The 13,113-nt window shown below is 40.0% G+C and overlaps 1 protein-coding gene across 4 annotated transcripts in view; it reads left to right on the top strand.

Annotated features, from left to right (window-relative positions):
• TMTC1 (transmembrane O-mannosyltransferase targeting cadherins 1) overlaps positions 1-13,113 on the top strand; it is a 272,198-nt gene that overhangs the window by 156,872 nt on the left and 102,213 nt on the right. For 3 of the 4 annotated variants that reach the window (XM_060113162.1, XM_060113161.1, XM_060113159.1), the window contains one exon: positions 6,281-6,432. The exons of the other annotated variant lie outside the window; for it this stretch is intronic. In XM_060113162.1, the coding sequence (XP_059969145.1) occupies positions 6,281-6,432 (152 nt within the window). The remainder of the gene's footprint in view (positions 1-6,280; positions 6,433-13,113) is intronic. 4 annotated transcript variants of the gene reach the window in all.

Raw genomic sequence — 13,113 nt, 5'->3', positions numbered from 1 at the left:
GTGAAATTTGCATAACATACAATTAACCATTCCAAAGTGTACAATTTAGTGGCACTAGTGTGTTCACAATGTTGTGTACTTACCTGTTCTATTTCAGAGCTCTTTCATAATTTCATTAAAAACACCCCATACCCATTAAGTAATGACTCCCAACTCTCCCTACCCCATCCCCTGGTAACCTCTGATCTGCTTTCTGTCTCTATGGATTTGCCTATTCTGGATATAAAATAAATTATACAATAATTACAGTAATACAATATGTGACCTTTTGTGTCTGACTTCTTTTACTTTGCATAGTATTTTTGAAGTTCGTCCAAAGTTGTAGTGTATATCAATACTCTGTTCCTTTTTTGACTGAATAATATTTCATTGGATATATACCACAGTTGGTTTATGCATTCATCTGTTGATAGACATTATGTCTGTTTCCACCTTTTGGCTAGTATGAATAATGCTACTATACACATTGGTGTACAAGTTTCTGTGTTGGACATACTTCTTCATTTCTCTTGGGTATATACCTAGGAGTGAAATTGCTGGGTCATATGGTAATTCTGTTTAACTTTTTGAGGAACTATTTTTCACAGTGGATGCACCATTTTATTTTTCCACCAGGAATGTACAGGGGTTCCTATTTCTCTACATCTTTGCCAATGTTTGTTATTTTGTATTATTTTATTTAAAGCTGTTCTGGTGGGCATGAAGAGGTATCTCACTGTGGTTTTGATGTGCATTTCCTTAATGATCAGTGATAAACATCTTTTCATGTGCCTTTTGGCCATCTGTGTATTTTCTTTGGAGAAATGTCTATTCGGGTCCTTTGGTCATTTTAACAAGGTGTTTTTTTTTGTTTGTTTGTTTTTATAAATTTATTTATTTTTGGCTGCATTGGGTCTTTATTGCTGCATGTGGGCTTCCTCTAGCTGTGGCAAGTGGGGGCTACTCTTCGTTGTGGTATGCGGGCTTCTCACTGCAGGGGCTTCTCTTGTTGTGGAGCACAGGCTCTAGGCACACGGGCTTCAGTAGTTGTGGCACATTGGCTTAGTAGTGTGGTTCGTGGGCTTAGATGCTCCATGGCATGTGGGATCTTCCCAGATCAGGGCTCGAACCTGTGTCCTCTGCATTGGCAGGCGGATTCTTAACCACTGCACCACCAGGGAAGCCCCTCTGGTCATTTTTTTAAATTGGGTTGTCTTTTTGTTGTTGAATTGTAAGAGTTCAGGATATTAAATTCCCAACTGATAGATGATTTGGAAATATTTTCTCCCATTCTTTAAATTGTCATTTCACATTCTTGATAATGTCCTTTAATGCAAAAAAGTTTTTAATGAAGTCTAATTTATTGTTTTCTTTTGTTATTCATTGCTTTTGGTGTCAAATCTAAGAATCCATCATCACATTCGAGGTCATAAAGATTTCCCACTCAGTTTTCTTCTGAGAGTTTTACAGTTTTAGCTCTGATATTTAGGTTATTGATCCATTTTGACTTAATTTTTATATGAGCACAAATTTCATCTTCTCGGTAAGGGCTACCATAACTACCCTATTTAAAATGCACTCACACACCTTCTGCTCCACATCTTACCTCCCTTTCACTTAACTTTTTCTTCACTATACTTCCAGTTTCTAAAATGCTATATAATTTTGTTGTTTTATGTAATGTCTATTTCCTCCAACTAGAGCATAAACCCCACGAGGACAGAGATTATTTTCTGTTTTGTTCAATGCCATATTTCTAACATCAAGAGTTTGTCACATCCAATACTTATTATCTAAATTTTATTGTTTGCCACTCAATATGCATTATCTAAATGAATAAAATCATAAAAAGTTAGAAACTCTTTTTCGATTTTGGTATGCAGAACCTTTTGCTTAAGTGAACTATATTTAAAGCCTAAAAAAAGGCTGTGCTCAGTACGGTGTGAAATGTTTGGAGTCAATATGAGGTTTGTTTTATTAGCCTTTCAGTGTGGTTTGACGTGCCTGCTATACTGGTGTTGATCTGCAAAAGCAAATGTAGTAGAGTGCTGGACTGCTATGTCAGGAAGTGGTTTTCTTGACACTCTCCCAGCTAACTAAAGGGAGTGGTGAGTCCCCACAGGCTGTCACCTTGGTCAGGTTATGTTAAAGTTGGACCTTCATGCTGGCAGTAAACCCCTGCACATAGGCGAACCTTGGCCATCCCCAGAGTGTCTGTGGTAACATGATGAATGAATGGAAACTTCCTCGTTGGAAGGCTGTTAATCCTTTTCTTTCATGGAATTTGTTCCAAAATCACTTTACTGCATCAGGAAAAACATTAGCAAAGCATTCCAGCTGTGGTGATAGTAAGATTTAGCTCTTCTATGGTGGTTTTCATCTTGAAAATTCTTTGCAAACATTAACTAAAGCCCCTGGCAATTCTTGGAGGCTACTTGCACTTTCTACATTTTCTTCTTTCAGAGTTTGGAGGCAGAGGTTTGGCATCTAGCTCGTGTTTACGTGGCCTTGCCCCTTTGTTCTTGATCTACTTACACATTGGAAGGTCTTAAAAATCAGATTCTCCTGCTAATTCGTAAGCTCTTGAAGCAGAGATAATCTTGGTTATTCTGTGTGGTGATTAGTTACTAAGGACATGATCCAAAGGGCTCTGACTCCAAGACATTACACAGTAGAATTAAGATTTTTATGAAAATAGAGGTCTTGCTTTGCGGACATTTTTCCGTGCTAAAAAGGAACAGTGGATGAAATGTTTACAATAACGTCAACAAAATAAACACAGCTCTGTCCACCTAGAATATTTCTAAATGATGTGTGTACTGCATCAATGTATTGGATTGAAATTACTTTACAATCCCTGGCTATTTCCTTAAATTTTGAGATAGTGAGTCCATATGATACATTACCAGGGGAAAAAATGATTGGATAAACAAGCATAAACATTGAGTCCAGGGAATCATGGAAAATATTTCTTTTATTTCACCTTTGATGGATTCTCAATCATACAAAGGCCACCCTGGCTTATAGTCAGGGGAGAGTATGTTCTTTTTAGCCTCACTACTTCTTCCTCTTTAATTCTCTTAATGTTGATTGAGTGTCTACTTGTTGCCAGGATCACAGCAGGGAACAAAATGAAGGTCTTGCCTACATGGAGCTTACAGTTAAACACTTAAAATTTGTCGTTACATGCCAGGTGTTGATAAGGGCTGTGAGGAGGTCAGGGCTGGCCTCACAGATATTATGACATTGAGCAGAGATATAAAGGAAGTGAAGGAATGAGCCATTTGGCTGTTGGGGGAGGGGTATTTCAAGTAGAAGGAAAGCAAGTGCCAAGACCCTGAGGCAGGAAAGTACTGGAGTGTTCACAGAACAGCAGGGAAGCTGACATGGCTGCAGCAGAGGGGTCAAGGGTAGAGCCAGATGAAATGATGTCCAGGAGATGATGGAGAGAGAGTGTGTGTGTGTGTGTGTGTGTGTGTGTGTGCACGCGTGTGTGCACAGGATCGAGCCTAGGTCTTTTAAGCCTCTGCCGACTTTCTTTTTACCTGCCATGCTTTTTCCACAGGGTCTCTGGCTCTGTTAACTGTTGGATGGTTTTGTCTGATTTTCTTGTTGATAAGGTCTGGTCATGGAGGGGAATGAGGAGATGGGGAAAGAATTCAGGTCCTTTGTAAAGAATGTAGATGTTTCTGTGTATGTGTTTGTGGAAGATAAGAGGTGAGGGTTGAAAGAAAAGGGCAGCCTTGGAGTCCATAAGGCATCTATAAGACATACAAATCTTTCTTTTGCTAATATGAACCAGCTTTGGGGAGGGCATAACTTTGGGGCCATATATATGTTGACAATCTTTGTTTCTCCTCCAATTTACCAAACTCACTTCTTTCATCCTACCTTGTTATCAACCAGGGCACTGGAGGAGGGGGATATAATCTACCCTGATACAATTGTATTTACACCTAATTGAATTTTTCTGGAAAATATTTTGACTTTACAAAGCAACTAATTACCACATGTAAGAAATAAAACAGCAGTTATTTCCCAATTCCCAACCATGTCCCAAGACCCACCCTCTGCAGGCCTGCTTTGAACATTTGTCCTTGTACATTTTTACACTTATTGAAAACAAAAACAAATTCTCTCTTTTATACAAGTAAGTTAAGTTGCACACCATTATAAACCAGACCCTTCTAGGCCACTTCCACAGCCCGTTGGAGTGTCCCTCTAGGTAAGCAGCTCAGAGAGCAGATGTCTGAATTTTGACAGGCTTTTGTCCAGGGTTGAGTGGGAGAACTAGGGCTCAGAATCTGAGGGTTTTCTTTCTCTAGAAATAATCACAGAATTAATTTAAAGATTGTTTCTAATTTGTCATATTTTCATGGCGTAAGAAATTTAAGACCTCAGGGAGTAGTTTATTATTTATTATAAAAGAGCTCACTTGCATCTTTGAGAATTTAAATGTGAAATTTGTCTTATTCTGTGCCTCTCCATCACCTCCTTCTATTCACACCCTTTATTCACGAGGAATACATTTGAGCTTATATTACATAATGGAGAGAACAATCTAGAAACTCATTATTGGATTGAATTTTTTTTAACAATTGAATTTTAAAGTGAACTAATTTGCTCTCACTCGTTGTGATGAGGATAATCTCTCTGTTGGAATGTATGTACAGTAGAGATAAAGAGCACTTAAGCCATGGAGGCTGGTTATTCCATTCTCTTCTATGAATAGTGAATGTTTATATACCAAGGGAACAATAGGCCAAGAATGTACTTGGGTTTTTCTTACAGACTGCGCATCATCAGACTATTGACTTGCAGTAAAATGGTGACATATGTCAGGAATGTCAGGAAAGTTTGAATTAATTTGGATTGTTTACAGGAGTTAATACCGTTGGTCCTACTCTTTATGCTTGCCCTTTTCCCATGTGCTTTAATGCGAGTTCCTGTGTTACAGAGGAAACACCACTAAGTTATATTTAAGAGTAATTTATTTGTTATTGATTCCTTATTCCATTCTCACAAGGTATCTTGAGATGTTAAGATTTTTTTTTATATCTTTTATAATACGGGGCATGCTTGTAAAAAAGTAAAACGTGAGGAAAAAAGAGGAAAGTTAATGATACCCAGCTTTCCCAATAATGACCTCAACAATGAGATATCTTTTGAGAACAGACATTAAGCAGTGGAGGTCCGCTCCCCCAGGTATGAGGCTTTAAGGGTTGGTTTTGTTTGGGTTTTTTTGTTTTCATTTTCAGTAGAGGTCACAGCTTTGCCCCAGATTTTCCATTCATAGTCTTCTACATCATTCCCTTGAAATCAGCACAAATCACCGGCTATGTCTCTGGGCCCTGGAAAACAAGTCAAATTCTCAGGTCTGCATAGGGATGAATGCACAGCCTGACCAGTGGAGGTGACCACCAGTGACAACTTGGTGGAAATGGAGAGGTGGGATGGAGTGGGGGTCCTGCATCTTCTGCTTCGGGAGGTGGCTGTGTTCTTCTCTGAGATCTCCCTTCATTCCTGTTCCCAGCCTTGTTCTTGATTAGCCTCCATTCTAGTGTTTATCACAGCCTCCAGCAACACACTCAGTGAAAGTGCAGACAGATGGACAAATGGAGACTGTCAGGCTTAGATCTCTCTTTCATTAAAATGCCCACACAACTCAACAAGGAGGAAAGATCGGGAAGTGATTATTTTCTCATTGACATTCTTACCTCATTCCCAAAAGTACTTGGCACAGAAGGAGCTTATGAGAATAAGCATAATACAATAGGGCAGACCAAGAGATGGCAAACTTTTCTCTTTCTTTTGGCAAAGAACCAGATAGAAAATATTTGAGGTTTTGTCATACAGTCTGTCACAACTATTCAACTCCACCAGTGTCGCATAAATTAGCTGACCCCTGCTGTAGAACATTGTACTACCATAGATTCATACGGTTGAACTGAACACGCTTTCAGATTTCTGGAAATTACTTTGCATTTAGCTTATCCAAATAGTACGTTATGGTATTATTGTGTCACATAGATCACTGCAGAATAACTCTTTTAAATTCCAGAATAGCCATTATGAAACCTGGTAAAATAAGCATCGTGTTGTAGTATACCAAATGGTAAAATAAAATTGAACTTGAGGAATGAAGATTGCATTTAATGGTTAATGGCTTTGTGCCAATATTAATGGGTTTTTTTTCTTTTCTTCTGGCCTACATTTTTCTTTTCAGTTTCCATTCTCTGGAAGCTTCATGTTCTCCATCCTTTGTCCTCAATTCATGAGAATTCTCCTCATACTATTACAGGTCCAATCTTTCCAGCTCATTTACAACCCATCCTGTTTGTCCTGCTTTGGAACCCCTGCCATCGCTGATAGAAGAGGCCCTGTGATGTCTTGCCATGGTCCATCTGTCTGTGACCACCAGTGCTTTGGGAGGAGCCATTGTCTGGGATGTCGGTCTGTCTCAAATTTGGCCAGCCTAGTTGATCCAGGCTCTTCTTTTTTTTTTTTTTTTTTTTTTTTTTGCGGTACGCGGGCCTCTCACTGTTGTGGCCTCTCCCGTTGCGGAGCACAGGCTCCAGATGCGCAGGCTCAGCGGCCATGGCTCACGGGCCCAGCTGCTCCTCGGCGTGTGGGATCTTCCTGGACCCGGGCACGAACCCGTGTCCCCTGCATCGGCAGGCGGACTCTCAACCACTGCGCCACCAGGGAAGCCCTCCAGGCTCTTCTTACTGCCCTCAGCTGGTTTCTCCACCTGCCACTTTTACTTGTGGTGATAATGTCTTGCTACCGGGTCACAGTTTTCCAAAGCAGTACCTGTAGTCAATTTTGGCCATGCGCTAAAGCTGAGATATCTGTTTACGTTATTTTTTTGATGAAAGTTGGAAAACGAGCTTACCACTTCATCAGATGTGATATTGGAGAATGGAGAAGTTGAATTTGCACCTTATTTTAAAATGGAACACATTTAAAGATCCATTGCCACTGCCTCTTCCCACGTACTTCTACGTCACTGCTTTGCCATACATGAGACAAATTGTGACTTATATTCTGTCACTCTAATTTCATTTGGTAGTCTACTTTAAATTCAGGTGGGAGCCAGGCCCCTCCGTGTAAGAGGCAGCCCAGGTGTGGAGGAGCACTGCCCCAAGTTCCAGATCCAGAGTCCCGAGGCTGGGACGAGGGGAGGCTGCAGAGTGGAGTGATTAGCACTGACCTGAGTCAGGCCAGGCTGTGCCCCTGACCCGTGTGAGCTCACCTTGTTCAGCTCTGTTCTTGCACCGTAGTTATTGTGAGGTTGAACCGTGGCAAGCCACACTGGACACTCAGCACAGTGGCTGGCATGTGGGAAACACTGAGTACCTGACAGCTGTTTTTGTAGTCCTTGTCACCATCGCTATCATCGAGAAATCGTCACAGCTCAAAGTCAGGAGCACAATAAGGCCTCTTGTTTCCATTTTGTAGGAATAAGCAGTCTTGAAAAAATGTAACCCAGTTGACTGCTTTTTTTTTGATTCTGTATATTTCAATTTACAGTCATGCTTTAGATCATCAAAAATATTTATAACACTGCTGAAGATTGATCCTGCCCTCCCACCTCCCTTTATTCCCCCATCCTAGGTAACAGAGGCATAAATTCTTGACCTAAGAGCTAAGAGTAGTAACATACTTGCAGGTGTTTAATGTTAAAGCATATTTTGGAATTTGGAAGTAGATACGTTCAAATATCATATAAGGGCATAAAACTACTCTATCTAGTTCAAAAAATGAATGTTTATCAAGAGAAAGAGAATAGTGACAAATATCACTGACTTATATACAAATGAACATTGCAGTTATCACCTAAACCTCCAAACCATAGAAATATGATAGATGTTTTTAAGGATATTTGAAAGTTTACCAGAATAAGCAAGATACAAGAAAAGATTCATTTTCTTTTATTGTTGTTCTTAAAACCTGTTACTGTCATTACCAGATTTCTCCATTCCACTCAGTGCTGGGTATTGGAACGAAATAGCCATTGGAGATGCATCTTTTTATTCAGTGGCTACCTGAATATCAGAGGCCCTTGTGCAGTCTTCCCAAGGCATTCTTTGTTGTCTATTACTAATATGTCACCTGGGAAGTCATTTTTCCTTGTGCTGCATCTGAGCCTAATGCAGATCCTTCTCATGTTCTGTGTAGTACACAGTTCGGTTGCACTGCTCTGCTTGGCTTTTGATCTGGGCCTGGCAGGAGCTTTTTCACATCATTAAATAATTTGTTTTATTCCTTGCCTTCACACGGCAATTACATTTTCACAAGTCACACTCTTTAATAAGAAAATGACTTACTTACCCCTCTGATGGTATACCTTAGCTGGAAGACTCACTGAATTTATTAATGGAAGAATTTTAGATAGTTGCATAATGGAAAAAAGGAATTTTCAGACGTCAGTAACAGCTTTATTTATTTTTCTTGATTGTATGCTTTATGATTCTCAGCAAGATTTTATAGTCTGTATTATTATTTGCTTTTACTCAGAATAATTGTCACCTTTTGAGTGATAAGCTTAATTTTTAATACATTTTACTATTTCTTTTAACTTAATGATTTATACTCTCATGAAAGCAACTCATTACCACTTAGCCTTGCAATGCTTCTGATTGTTTTAAACTCTTAAAAAGGTCAAAAGACATTTTTGTAACTCCTGGAGCCATTCTGTCATTATTTCCATTGAGAATGTGACATTTCTATTTAAAAGAGCACACCCATTCCATATTGTTTGAAGAAAACCATGAACTATGTAATTAGGATGCCCAAAAATAAAAGCAGCTAAAACAAGTTCCTCTAAACAGAAAACCCATTGGAAATGCTTACTGTATTGGAAAATACAAAGGAGACTGAAGTGATTGATTGCCAGATTCTCTAGGTGGTTCACTCTAAGTACAAAGCCCAAGGAGCCTATAAAGGACTGATGAATGCAACGTGGGGAGAATCAATCCCCTCATTAAAAAAAAAAAACTAAACTAAACTAAAATGCCTTACTTTTACACATGCTTTGCCTAAAGAGGCAGCATGGAGTATTAGAAAGAAAACGAGTTTGTCATACAAGCTTTAATGTTTCTGTATTTACATTATTACACATCAAAATGTTGACAATAGGGTCTTCAAACTTTTTTCTCACCTAAAATATAATCAGAATGAATGAAATAATATATATGGTACCTGGGGTTGTTCAGGAAGGCAAGTGCTGTATAAATGCATTTCCACATGGTGTTTCAAGTCAACATTCTGAAATTTAACTCCTGAACTTACCCATTCATTGTTTCCCTGACCATGATTTCCCACCTTTGTGCATCCTACTAGTTGCCCAAGCCCAAATTCTTGGGGTTTTCTTGTTGCCTCTCTGTCTTGCTCGTTAATATTACTTTCAACCCATCAATAAATCCTGTCAACTTTTGTTTCAAAATATGTCTAGAATCTGACCACTTCTCACTGCCTTCACTGCTGTCACCCTGGTCCAAGCCATTCTCTCTCACCTAGATTATTGCCATAGCCTCCAACTAGTTGGCCTGCTTCGACCCTAGTGCCAGTGGTCCAGACTATTCTCAGTACAGTGACTACCATGATTCTTAAAAATGTAAATCCGATCCTGTCTTTCTTGTACTTAAATTTTTTCAGTGGCTCCTTATTTCCCACAAGTAAAAGCCATAACTTTTATAATGGCCGAAAAGGTTTTTTGTTTGTTTGTTTGTTTGTTTGTTTTTGTGGTACGCGGGCCTCTCACTGTTGTGGCCTCTCCCGCTGCGGAGCACAGGCTCCAGACGCACAGACTCAGCCGCCATGGCTCACGGGCCCAGCCACTCTGCGGCATGTGGGATCTTCCCGGACCGGGGCACGAACCCGCGTCCCCTGCATCGGCAGGCGGACTCTCAACCACTGCGCCACCAGGGAAGACCCCGAAAAGGTTTTACATGCTCTGTCCCCATTATTTTTCTTGTTTCTTCTTGACCTCATTTCTTCCTATGAAACGAATACTGTGGCTGACTCCTTCATCTCTTGCAAGTCTTTGCTTAATTGCCACCTTCTCAATGAGGCGTACTCTGTCCACCATGTTTAAAACTGCAAGCCCCTTCTTGTCCACCCACCTTATATTGCAGATACCCCTCACCAGACTATCTTTTTTTTTCCCTCTCTGGAAAGGCAACGTTTTGTGTGTGTGTGTGTGTCTGTTTTGCTAACTGATGTATGCCAAAGAGCCTAGACTAGTGTCTGGAAAATACAGAGAAGATGGAAGTTATTGATTGCTAAATTCTTTAAGTGATTGCCTGTAAGCACAATGCCCAAAGAAACTAAAAAGAGAAGGCAATAATACCCATCTGTTGAATGAATGAGTAATCAGTGACAGTGTTTTACCAAGGGCCTCATTGCTGAGGTTGGAAAAGTTACCAAGAATACTTTGAGGAAGCAAATTGTTAGGGGGAGCGTCCTGTAGTATCCTTGATGCTCCTGTACTTTGTGTGTCTCATAGGCAGAGGCCAGGGGTCTGAGTAGCATGACCAGTCGCAGTCAGCAGCCACATTTATAGCTGTGTGTTGGAAATAGAAACTGGTCTTAAAAGCTGACAGGGTATTTAGAGACAAGCAGAATAAATTTGTAAGTGCAGGAAGGTGCATTTAGAGAGGAAAAGCCTAGAGGAAATGATAATGTATTCGATATTTACTTTATTGATCATTCATTTGTTCCAAAAAATATGCTGAGTATGGAGAATAAAAATAGAAGTAAACCCGGTAGCTACCTTGAAGAGCTTGGTTTTCTCCACTTTCAGGCCATCCCCCCAGCTCTGAGAGAATTATCCTTCTAAGCACAGATATGCCTCTCCCCTGTCAAGAAACTTTCCTGCTCTTAGGACTTATCCTGGCGGGAGCCAAGACTATGCTGATGGATGGCTTGATAAAGTTCTCTAAATGTATAGTGATTTTTTACATGGAAATCATCTATTCTACATCTACAAAGGATGAGCGACAGAAAATGTATTTTAGCTGTAGCATGAAGGCTATAAAAGAGATGTAGGGAATTTTTGGCAGACAGTGAGATGATTTTGGGGACAGGTTATAGAAGCTCCTAAGATGGAAACTTTTCTTTTTAACTTCATTCTGCTTGGGCAGTTTATACCAGCATTTCTCAAAATATGTTCTAGCATCATATAGATCATTAAGTAAGGTTACTCTAAATAAAGATCCTGCATTTCAGAAGCACTAGGTTTAGAGAAGTTAAATATATTTTTCTTTACTGAGGGACTTCACAAAACCTTTACTGTGCTCTAAGCAGCCTTTTGAGTTTTTTTTTTTTTTAATTGGAGTAAAATTGCTTTACAGTGTTGTGTTAGTTTCTGCTGTATAATGAAGTGAATCAGCTATATGTATACCTATATCCCCTCCCTCTTGGACCTCCCTCCCACCCCACCCCCATCCCACCCATTTAGGTCATCACAGAACACCGAGCTGAGCTCCCTGTGCTATACAGCAGGTTCCCACTAGCTATCTGTTTTACACATGGTAGTGTATTTATGTCAAACCTAATCTCACAATTTGTCCCACCCTCCCCTTCCCCACCGTGTCCACATGTCCATTCTCTATGTCTGCATCTCTCTTCCTGTCCTACAAATAGGTTCATCTGTACATTTTTTCTAGATTCCACATATATGAGTTAATATACGGCATTGGTTTTTGTCTTTCTGGCTTACTTCACTCTGTATGACAGTCTCTAGATGCATCCACATCTCTACAAATGACCAATTTCATCCCTTTTTATGGCTGAGTAATATTCCATTGTATATATGTACCACATCTTCTTTATCCATTCATCTATCTTTGGGCATTTAGGTTGTTTCCATGTCCTGGCTATTGAGTTTTTAAATGGGGTATATAGTAAGTGGCATTTCTCAAATTTATTTGAATTTGGAAACTTTTTAGGGCCTTCTTGCAGGATCAGTGTTGTGATAGCATGTTTTGGGAAGTATCGACTTGGAGATATCAGGGCTGGTGGCTAAGTGAAGTTTGAGAGTCCATTCTTGAGCAGCGTTTAAACACTTTCTTGCTGCCATATATGTACCTTCAAAAACAATAGCCACCACCACAGCATCAACAAAACAATTTTCATATTATTATCCCTATAGCAATACCACCTGAAAAAGTGAGAGGTACAGCCTTGGAACAGATTTCTGGAGCCTTGGTTTTCATCAGACTGAGGCTGTAATTAGAAATTTGGATGTGGGTATTTGATGCAATGACTGTGACTGCTAAGGCTCATGATGGGATGAGTATACTGCATGGCCATCCATCAAATGCCATAGGTTGGGGAAGTGAGTATTACCTTGAGTCACTGATTCATCCATATATGAAGTGACAGTTTTCCAAGTGAAACCAAGGTGACATGGCTTGTATCTCTGCACATGTAGTGCTCCCTGTAACTGGAGAAAGCTAAAAATTGTATCTTTATTTGTTTCACTGTTGATTTAAAAAGAAGGTGCTTGACAGAGTACCTCTATGCCTTACCTGAGTGGAAAGCGAACTGTCCTTCCCGCAGAACATAGGTCCTTTCATGGAAGCTTCTTGTAGGAAGGCTGGAGGACAGAGAAAAGACTTCCTGGAGCTTCATGATAAGCTAGTGTGTGACTGTTTGATAATAAATGGCTGCACTTTTGGCAGAATTTCATGTAAAGCCTGCTTTCATTTTTGTGTCCTGTCTGGCTCTGATTGCCAGAGGCCAGCAGTATTTACAGAAGGATGGCAACTTTTGATGGCCAAATTGGCCTAGTCAGTTTGTGACCCAGCCCCCTGGCATTTGGTATTAAAAAGCGATTAACTGGGAAGAACATTCATTAACATCAGCCTCCCTGGCATTGCCTTGAAAACTGTCTCCATTCCAAGGCACCACAATCCCTTTTGATGTGGGTGACTTTGGCCAGTGAACTCTATAGTTTTCTGCCTGTTACAGATTTGGGTGCTCACTCTGACAGTGTCTTTGCTTGGGGAATAAGTCAATGCCAAGGCTTGTTGGAGAAACACTTTCAGCCTTTGTTTTTCTGTCTAGAAGATTTTTTTCTTTTACCTTGTAAGAATTTCCCAAGGGAAAAATGACTCTCAATTAGTG

The sequence above is a fragment of the Mesoplodon densirostris genome, chromosome 11 (assembly GCF_025265405.1).
Source record: "Mesoplodon densirostris isolate mMesDen1 chromosome 11, mMesDen1 primary haplotype, whole genome shotgun sequence".
Lineage (NCBI taxonomy): Eukaryota > Metazoa > Chordata > Mammalia > Artiodactyla > Ziphiidae > Mesoplodon > Mesoplodon densirostris.
This window is presented reverse-complemented; position numbering and strand designations above follow the sequence as displayed.